The sequence below is a fragment of the Pavona decussata genome, unplaced genomic scaffold, assembly GCF_977016875.1.
Source record: "Pavona decussata unplaced genomic scaffold, jaPavDecu1.1 SCAFFOLD_84, whole genome shotgun sequence".
Lineage (NCBI taxonomy): Eukaryota > Metazoa > Cnidaria > Anthozoa > Scleractinia > Agariciidae > Pavona > Pavona decussata.
In genome coordinates, this window is record NW_028145502.1 from 901,266 (window position 1) to 911,663 (window position 10,398).

Consider the following 10,398-nt stretch of genomic DNA (forward strand, 5'->3'; position numbering starts at 1 on the left):
AGGTCCTGTTTTATTGTTCCCTATTCAATTTCAAACCCAAAAACGTAATATTGCTTAAAATAATATTTACTTAATCATAAGCAATAAAGTAAATCACTTTTGTTATTGAAATTGGTTCGGAGCCTCCAAAAATCATTCACGAAACCTTTTCACTTAACGGCTCTTGTTGAGAATAAAATCTACAACACGAAAAATCCCCCTTTTCTTAAATGAAGAATATTCAAACTCATCACAACAAATACACACTTCAGGGCTTTACTTCAACCAAACAGCTGGAGCCACCTTATGCAGCGTATACTAATAAACAACACCACAAGAAAATAGCTTTCGTTTGAATGGTCACACTATCCATGGGTTCGCCGCCAGAAAATGTAGAATATAAACCTAGGGAAGGACTGCTCTGAAAGTCTCATTAAAAACAATAGTCATACTTTAGAATATCACCTCTTTATCATCACAAATACATCGCATATAATTCAAGGTGGTGATGAAAATTTAAGCGAAGAAGTCCAACCGTTTTACGTGTTGGGTTTGGCAAGTTACGTTCGTATTATATGTTTCAGGAAAAAAACAGTGAAACTGAGAACATTTAATTCCCTTTTGAAGTTATGGGAAACTATGAATAGTAATCTTTAAATCCACTGTGTTGGAAGACGTCACCAAGTTTTGCGTAAAACTTGATCGGGTTTAAATTGAAATTAATAATTTGTGCTTAAAATAAAAACTCAACGTAGGCCGATTATATTTTTAGGATGCTATAAATTATATGACGTCCTCGCGAAATAAAATCATGATTATTTCCCACTGTCTGTCTAAAATTAAACTGAATTAAAACTGATAATTTCATCATTTTGACAGTGGTGCCGCAAATTAAGTGAACTTTACTTTCCTTATTTTATCTTTGTCACGTTTCAACCAATCTACAGCTGCCCATACATTTTTGCTCTAAGCGCTTTTTCTCTTGTCACACTCTCGCGTATTGGCCTGTATTGTAAGTCACGTGCATGTACTACGTTACCAAATGCCACAAAAATAATCTCAAATTTTAAAGGGGCTATGTCAGCTTTCAGTTTAGTATTATACAGTCGAACTTCCCATAAGCGAACAACTTTGGGACCAGAAAAAGTGTCCGCCTAAGAGAGGTGTCCGCTTATGGGAAGTTAAAAGTGTAGTGTTTGTATGCAGCTGTGAACATGACCAAGTGCCCGCTTAAGAGAGGTGTCCGCTTATGGGAAGTTAAAAGTGTAGTGTTTGTATGCAGCTGTGAACATGACCAAGTGCCCGCTTAAGAGAGGTGTCCGCTTATGGGAAGTTAAAAGTGTAGTGTTTGTATGAAGCTGTGAACATGACCAAGTGCCCGCTTGAGAAAGGTGTCCGCTTATGGGAAGTTAAAAATGTAGTGTTTGTATGCAGCTGTGAACATGACTAAGTGCGCGCTTAAGAGAGGTGTCCGCTTATGGGAAGTTAAAAATATAGTGTTTGTATGCAGCTGTGAACATGACCAAGTGCTCGCTTAAGAGAGGTGTCCGCTTGTGGGAAGTTAAAAGTGTAGTGTTTGTATGCAGCTGTGAACATGACCAAGTGCCCGCTTAAGAGAGGTGTCCGCCTATGGGAAGTTAAAAGTGTAGTGTTTGTATGCAGCTGTGAACATGACCAAGTGCGCGCTTAAGAGAGGTGTCCGCCTATGGGAAGTTAAAAGTGTAGTGTTTGTATGCAGCTGTGAACATGACCAAGTGCCCGCTTAAGAGAGGTGTCCGCTTATAGGAGGTTAAAAATGTAGCGTTTGTATGCAGCTGTGAACATGACCAAGTGCTCGCTTAAGAGAGGTGTCCGCTTATGGGAAGTTAAAAGTGTAGTGTTTGTATGCAGCTGTGAACATGACCAAGTGCTCGCTTAAGAGAGGTGTCCGCTTGTGGGAAGTTAAAAGTGTAGTGTTTGTATGCAGCTGTGAACATGACCAAGTGCCCGCTTAAGAGAGGTGTCCGCCTATGGGAAGTTAAAAGTGTAGTGTTTGTATGCAGCTGTGAACATGACCAAGTGCTCGCTTAAGAGAGGTGTCCGCTTATGGGAAGTTAAAAGTGTAGTGTTTGTATGCAGCTGTGAACATGACCAAGTGCCCGCTTAAGAGAGGTGTCCGCTTATGGGAAGTTAAAAGTGTAGTGTTTGTATGAAGCTGTGAACATGACCAAGTGCCCGCTTGAGAAAGGTGTCCGCTTATGGGAAGTTAAAAATGTAGTGTTTGTATGCAGCTGTGAACATGACTAAGTGCGCGCTTAAGAGAGGTGTCCGCTTATGGGAAGTTAAAAATATAGTGTTTGTATGCAGCTGTGAACATGACCAAGTGCTCGCTTAAGAGAGGTGTCCGCTTGTGGGAAGTTAAAAGTGTAGTGTTTGTATGCAGCTGTGAACATGACCAAGTGCCCGCTTAAGAGAGGTGTCCGCCTATGGGAAGTTAAAAGTGTAGTGTTTGTATGCAGCTGTGAACATGACCAAGTGCGCGCTTAAGAGAGGTGTCCGCCTATGGGAAGTTAAAAGTGTAGTGTTTGTATGCAGCTGTGAACATGACCAAGTGCCCGCTTAAGAGAGGTGTCCGCTTATAGGAGGTTAAAAATGTAGCGTTTGTGTGCAGCTGTGAACATGACCAAGTGCTCGCTTAAGAGAGGTGTCCGCTTATGGGAAGTTAAAAGTGTAGTGTTTGTATGCAGCTGTGAACATGACCAAGTGCTCGCTTAAGAGAGGTGTCCGCTTGTGGGAAGTTAAAAGTGTAGTGTTTGTATGCAGCTGTGAACATGACCAAGTGCCCGCTTAAGAGAGGTGTCCGCCTATGGGAAGTTAAAAGTGTAGTGTTTGTATGCAGCTGTGAACATGACCAAGTGCCCGCTTAAGAGAGGTGTCCGCCTATGGGAAGTTAAAAGTGTAGTGTTTGTATGCAGCTGTGAACATGACCAAGTGCCCGCTTAAGAGAGGTGTCCGCCTATGGGAAGTTAAAAGTGTAGTGTTTGTATGCAGCTGTGAACATGACCAAGTGCTCGCTTAAGAGAGGTGTCCGCCTATGGGAAGTTAAAAATGTAGCGTTTGTGTGCAGCTGTGAACATGACCAAGTGCTCGCTTAAGAGAGGTGTCCGCTTATGGGAAGTTAAAAGTGTAGTGTTTGTATGCAGCTGTGAACATGACCAAGTGCTCGCTTAAGAGAGGTGTCCGCTTATAGGAGGTTAAAAATGTAGCGTTTGTGTGCAGCTGTGAACATGACCAAGTGCTCGCCTAAGAGAGGTGTCCGCTTATGGGAAGTTAAAAGTGTAGTGTTTGTATGCAGCTGTGAACATGACCAAGTGCTCGCTTAAGAGAGGTGTCCGCTTGTGGGAAGTTAAAAGTGTAGTGTTTGTATGCAGCTGTGAACATGACCAAGTGCCCGCTTAAGAGAGGTGTCCGCCTATGGGAAGTTAAAAGTGTAGTGTTTGTATGCAGCTGTGAACATGACCAAGTGCTCGCTTAAGAGAGGTGTCCGCTTATGGGAAGTTAAAAATGTAGTGTTTGTATGCAGCTGTGAACATGACCAAGTGCCCGCTTAAGAGAGGTGTCCGCTTATGGGAGGTGTCTGTAAGCGGAGGTTTGACTGTATTTTAAAAAGTTTAAAGACATAGTGAGTCAAAGGAAGCCTTAAAATAATGATCTACTTTTGTCTTAAATTACTCTGTTAGGTTTCTGAAACTGTAAGCGTCATTCGCAGCGGATGACTAAGGTGGAAAGGAATTTCAAGTTGAAAAAAGATTGGGTAATCTTTTAACTACTTCTCTTGTGTCTTGCAAAAATCGCTTAAAACTGACGTTTTTCCATTTGACAAATTTATGTGATAACTTCCTCTTGGTGTTTTAGGATATTTCGTGTTTGGGAAGAGTTTGCCGATTTCAATTAATTGCATCCCAGGTTTGTTCCAAATACATTAAAATCTTAAAGTAATGTCCCCTTTAAACCTGCGCCAAACGCAAAAAAAAAAAAATAGTGATTTATTGATCATAATTTACTTTGCAATTACAAGACATACCCTACCCGCATAAAGCAAAGGCAATCAAACGGAGTTGGCAACAGTTGATATTCAGTTATCACTCTCGTTTGGTTTGAAATTGTAACGCCCGGCATTCTCGAAGAGCTAGAAACTGATAAATGCGCTCGATCTTAAATTCATTAAACTCGCTGTCGTTTGGCTGTCAAGGGTTCTTCATAAACATCAGGCCCGATCAACCAAAAAGCCACAACAAGTAATACACTTGATTTTGAAAGGTGTATGGCCTAGTAATCATTCAAACCCTCGAAAAAAATGGCAAACATTTCTCCGTAAATCAGGCCAACAAACATACAATCAACCGTACACGTATTGCTCTTAACTTGGCCTTTATCGGTCGAAAACAGTCCCTTCATGAGCCGTTAACAACTACTTATGGCATACACTCTTTTAATACTGTACTGCTAAATTACTAAACTCCTTCCCAAACAAGATCAGAACGCTTCTTACTTTGACTGACTTTAAGCAGCAAGTACCGGGGCGAACTAAACTTTATTATGTGACCGGCTGTCGATTTGAATACATTATGCATTTAATATAATCATTTTTTTTTTCTAGAAGATATTAGGCAACAGGCCACTCTAAGTTAAGCAGTATTCTACGGAAGTGAAATGTGATGTATAGATTGCGCCAAGCTCTCATGAACTCTTGTCGACTCTCATACATTCTTAGCCGGGTGGAGTTTGATCTGTTGCCAAGTCTCGTCTCGCCTAACCCGGGCAATAGAGAATCACTTCACTGTGGGAACATTTTTTCTTATTAGAAAGAGAAAACACTTTTGTTTTTCGACATACGGTGGCCGATATAGTTCAAGAAACACAAGTACAAGCCAAGTATGTCCAATCCTTAAAAGATGCATACTTTTTACAATCGACATAAGTGTCTCCCAGGCCTAATTCTTACCTAGACACAAATAATACTGTCAAACTTGAAGTCATATGATCCTGAAAATGACAAATAACTCTGAAGTACCGCCAATGCAAGAGTTCTGAAGAGTAGAAGTTTGGGGAAACGCGAATTCAAACTGGGCACGGAAACACACGACGTAGGCGACTTTTTTCACTGCTGTTTTAAGATTCTCTTGAACGTGTTAAGATGGTTTCTGTTCATCTCCAAAAACACGGACATGTCTTTCTATCTCCTTAATAATAAGAGCATCGATTTATGTGCCTTTCTTTCAACCAATGAGAAAGCGCGCTTAGTATAAATGACCTGATCAGTCTGCAACATCAAATGAGTGTTGTAAGATGTACTATAGACTGGATCTAAACGGCGCGTGGCACTTGGTGAAACATGTAAAGAAACAAAGGCGCCATATTTTGTAACATTTCGGGCTTTGCACTTCTTTAGTGGATTTCTGTTACAAAATGGCGCCATGTAGCAGACATCCACTAGCCTGCCACAGCAAGCGTTTCCGTTCGGTGCGTTTTTCCATTTCGCGCGCATTCAAAATACGCAAATCAGCTTATTAGTGCAGAAAATTCCACGGAAACACTTGCTTCCCAGGCTAGAAATCCACTGAAAAGGGAGTTCGAAGCTGATGTAACACGCATCATCGTGAGCCGTGATTTGTCATGTTTTAGCGGGTGAAACGTGAAATGGCTCACGGTCTTCCTGACTGAAGACTTCTCGTGATAATTATCATTATAGCGAGATCGCGCTAAATTTTAAGTGTGAATTTGTAGCCACCAAGCAAAATTAAGTGCAATGAATGTTTCATTTCTAATAAACGTGATCTGGACCCTTTCGTTAGAACCTGATCAGATGAAGGTCGAACGTTCTTCTGTAACCACGCACGTTTACCCAATATATTTGCATATTACTTCTTGAATTGGCCAATCTGATGATATTGCTTCGTCGGATGCACTGATAAAGCTTTTTCTCGAGATGTCTGGAACTAATCCACCAGCTGTCAGTAACCATTCTCCTTTATCCAATAATCGCCGAGAGAAAGGAGCAACTGATTGAACTGTGAATACACTCTGTTTTTTTCATAAGAACCTTTTTTATAAGAACGTCGAGGCTGAGATTAATCAAAATTTAAAGAACGTATTAAGAACATTCTCAGGCTGAGGGTCGATTAGGAACGTTTTTTTTTTTTGCTAATCTGTATATAAAATCAAGCTAACAAATGTAAATTAACCAAGATACTTAAGGGCATGTTTCGTATAACATTAACAATGGTGACACACATCTCGTATAATCAGCAGTTCTTGATACCATATCTCAGCAGTCAATGCACTTTGATAGGTTTCGTGGTTACTGAAATAAATGTAGTGTATACCATGTAATTTAAGAACATTTTAAGAACGTTTTCAGCCTCAAATCGCAAAAAAACTATAAGAACGTTCAGCCTCAGCTCCAAAATTAGACGTTCTTATAAAAGAAACAGAGTGTATATGAAATGACAATATACAGTATGCAGATGAAACTCTCAGCCGGCGGGGCCTTGGCACGAGGAGGGCTCTGGAGAAGGACGATTTCAAACGAGAATTGAAATCTGTCGAACTTGTTCAAGTAACCGGTGAAAATTTGACGAAATATTATCCGTATTAAGTAACACGGTATAAAATCAGTTTTCCTTGAAGACGGAAACCGACTTGCATCAACGGTTTTTTTGACAGAACAAACACCAGTATTTTGCCCGTAATATATGTACAGTCGACTCCCGATAACTCGAACCCTCACTAACTCGAACCTCGCGCTAACTCGAACCAATTTTCCTTTCCCTTCAGGTCATTTGCTATATAATTTTACCCTCGATAACTCGAACTCCCGATAACTCGAACCTTTTTCAATTTCCCTTGAAGGTTCGAGTTATCGGGAGTCAACTGTAGTGTAACTTTTCAGTGTATTGAAAACGAAGATTGTTTAAAAGTAATAAATAATGTTTGTTGTTAATTGTATTAATATAGAGCGTTTCCTTTGCTTTAATCAGAGTTGATTGGGTATCAAATTGTCCCGAGGGTACTCAACAGAGTTCCAGACATGGAGGCTCCGCCCTCGAGTTCCAAACCCTTAAAAGCACTTTTACATACTTTTTTTGACTGAAAAGGTAACCCTTTCATACACCTTCCATGGAAAATGACACTCCTGTATCATACCTATTGAAAGGTCCTTTTAAATACCTAAATGACAGTTTTCTTAACCCTTTTTTATTCTTCAGCTCGTCGTGAAATTCCTGCCTTTTTTAATATATACCATCAGTCTGAAGAAGGTATGCTTTCGGGCGGAACCTCCCTGTGTTGTCTGTTATTGGAGTAACCCTCCCCCCCCGCCCCTTATTGTCTGTTATTGGAGTAACTCTTCCCCCCCCCCCCCCCCCCGGATCGGAAAATACAGTTTTGCAGTCTGCACACAACTACAGTCAACAGCCGGCAGCCTGAAAAAGGTACTCTTTTTGGGCAGCAAAGGGTACTAATTGACCGAATTTAGGTCTTAGCCATAAGTAGATTCCTGAGTTTTATATTTAGCTTCACGGTTACTGTTATAGTGTGGTAAATACATTCATATTTATGTAATTATTTGTTGAAAAGTCCTCTTTAGAGCCCTTTTGGGAACGTGTCGTTTACAGTTCCTCAGAGGGGAAACTGGGTGCTAAATACGACGACAGTACTAATGCACAGCGGCCGCGAACAAGCACAAAATGGCGGCCTTTCAACCGCTGCTGCGGAAAGCAAGAACGATTGAGAAAATACTTTACAAATCCTGTCTATTTAGCAGCAATATTCCACGGAATAGTAGATTTTTACCTCAAAGGATGATATACTGCGTCAACCCCGAACAAAAGATGTTAAGGAAGGTAGGATTTTCAAACTATTTTCAACTGTACATTTCTGAAAAGACTACTGGAGTTTGTACATGATGTAAGCTTACGTATGTAATGATAATAGATCTCTCCAATCTCAGTCTAAACTGATTTTAATCAGCTTAGATTAGGTTTAATTCCTTATCTAGACGCTAAATGAGCCTTTTTATAGTCTTAGGATGTTTTTTAAATTGGAAAGGGAGGAAGAAACAAAGATTTTATACTAATAGATGGAAAAATATGAGCACAATAGTCTGTAAATCCAGACTATCAATTATTATTGCTAGATGTAGTAATAATTATTATTTATACTACAACCAAACCCCATTATTACGGATACCGTTGGGACCAGAACAAGTGTCGGTATTACAAAGTGTCCTTATTAAGCGGGTCAATTTGAAGGAAAATGTATGGGGCGGGACCAAGAAAACTGTCCATAATAATGAGAATTTCAGGGCTGTCAACTCTCCCGGATAATCCGGGAGTCTCCAGATTTTGAACTGTATCTCCCGGTCTCCAGATTTATGTCTGTAATCTCCAGATTTTGAGCAGTATTTGACATTTGTATTTGTTGTAGGGTATACTTTCTGACCAGAAAATCTGGTACTGTTTACTTTCCTCCCCCCCCCCCACCCCCCCGCACTAAACCCGTGAATTGGGCCTTTATGTGACGCCTCTGTAACTAGGCACTTTGAAATTGCTGGCGGGGGAAGTCATAGTCTCCATATTTCAAAGACGTGTGAGGTTGACAGCCCTGTGAGATGTCTGTAGTAAGCAGGTGTCCTTAAGGGTTCCACTGTATCTGATGATAAGTTTAGTAAGATTTGTCCAGCACCCACTGGTGCTTACAGATACAACTATAATAGTTAATTTACACCTGTATTATTTCAGGAAAGAAGTGGTAAATATAATGCAATTATCCAAGGTCCATACCACTTTCCAGTTTCTTGTATCAGACCTTTGAGTAGCCAATCACAAGACAGCTTCTTAACAGATCTTAAATCCAGCCCTCCACCTGCTCTGTTTCTGGGATTCTTTGGAGCTGTTCCCTTCTGTGGATTAGCTGGGATGTCAGTCATCTTTCCTGAGTACATGGATCTCATAGTGCATGCTCAGCAAGCCTATGGAGCTTGCATTCTATCCTTTCTTGGTGCAGTACACTGGGGATATTCACTAGCTAAAACAAGTGAACTGAAGCCCGATTGGAACACTCTTGGCTACAGTGTTACGCCATCTCTTGTCGCATGGATGGCTTTGCTTGTCAATCCTCTTCCTGGACTGGTTTCATTATGTGTTGGACTTGCCTTAGCATTATCAAAAGATTTAAAAACACCATGCTTTCCAACCTGGTATTATGCGTTAAGAAAGGCACTATCAACATTGGCAGTGAGTTCTGTTGGATTAACTGCAGCAGTGTTCTATTTTCATTAATTTGTCTCATAACTTCTCTTCCTGGTTGACACTAAGCAACATTTCTTTGAATTCATTTTCTCTTTGCAAAAAATTGCAAAAAACAGGCAGCACCATGGGAAAATCTGATTGAATTTCTGTCAACAAAGATGAAATGTGCTCAGTGATGTTATTAGTATTAGCATGGCTCCACTGTATTCCCAGGAAGTGAAATTTTAATCCGTCAAGACTCAAAGAACCGTTGACACAAGCTGTTAGTTTTGCCCTTTGTATAAAAGTTTCAGTAGATACTGGCTGGACCTGTCATGATCTGTTATAGAAATAAATTTTTTCAGCGAATAAGGTTGTTGTTTTTGATACAGCAGAAGTTAGAAAAGATGGTTGAAGTTTACTGTTCAAAATAACGTTCTTTAAGCTAAAATTGTTGAAACAATCGGTCACTTTGATATGGTAAATGACAATAACACAACTTGCTTATCTTATCAGGCTGTTTTAAATTACTCTCCCCCTATTCCTCCCCCCCCCCCCCCCCGTCTCACCCCATAAAAAAAAAAAAAAAAAAAATTTCCACTGCCTAGCCACGTGTAGGGATGATTTCACTCTTTGTACCCTGAATCCTACAAGAGGTCACAAATGTGGTGTGAAAGATGGTGCCTGGTTTTGTTACTACACATACATTCTGTGATCAGATTGAGATGGTCCAAGAAACTTGGGTTTCTTCTGGTTGGTGCCAAGAGAAAATAAGGGGACAGAGAGGGAAACTAGAGGTGTTGGCTGGGATATGTGAATTTCACTTGATTTATTTTTAGACATTGTCTGAGCAAAAGTCAATTTCCCGAGATGTCTGCAAAGAGTCTGTGTGACGTCACGGGAAGTCATAGAGAGTGCCAAGGTCGCATTGTGTAATGTTGGCTGTTGAATATTCAGTATCACTTTCCTAAGTGGCATTTACAGGCGCCTAGATACGTTTGCGGACATCTCAGGAAACAGACTTCCGTTTTCATGACGTCTAAAAATAACGCAAGTGAAATTCACATATCCTAAGGGCTATACTGGGGGTCTTCCTCTCTGTGTCCTTATTTTCTCTCAATGGTGCCTACTAATACAAATGGCGCATTGT

At 40.4% G+C, this 10,398-nt stretch overlaps 1 protein-coding gene across 1 annotated transcript; it reads left to right on the forward strand.

The window, feature by feature from the left end:
• Positions 1 to 7,641: 7,641 nt before the first annotated feature.
• LOC146475308 (transmembrane protein 69-like) lies at positions 7,642 to 9,807 on the forward strand. Its single transcript, XM_085115708.1, has 2 exons — positions 7,642 to 7,862; positions 8,760 to 9,807. Exons 1-2 carry the CDS (start codon positions 7,707 to 7,709, stop codon positions 9,297 to 9,299), a joined length of 696 nt encoding a protein of 231 aa, XP_084971834.1. The 5' UTR covers positions 7,642 to 7,706; the 3' UTR covers positions 9,300 to 9,807.
• Positions 9,808 to 10,398: the final 591 nt, after the last annotated feature.

Bases quoted from the DNA above. Each gene is read 5' to 3' on its own strand.
- LOC146475308 (XM_085115708.1), top strand. From the start codon at position 7,707: ATGGCGGCCTTTCAACCGCTGCTGCGGAAAGCAAGAACGATTGAGAAA. The intron at 7,863-8,759 runs GTAGGATTTTCA...GTATTATTTCAG, and splicing joins AACAAAAGATGTTAAGGAAG to GAAAGAAGTGGTAAATATAA.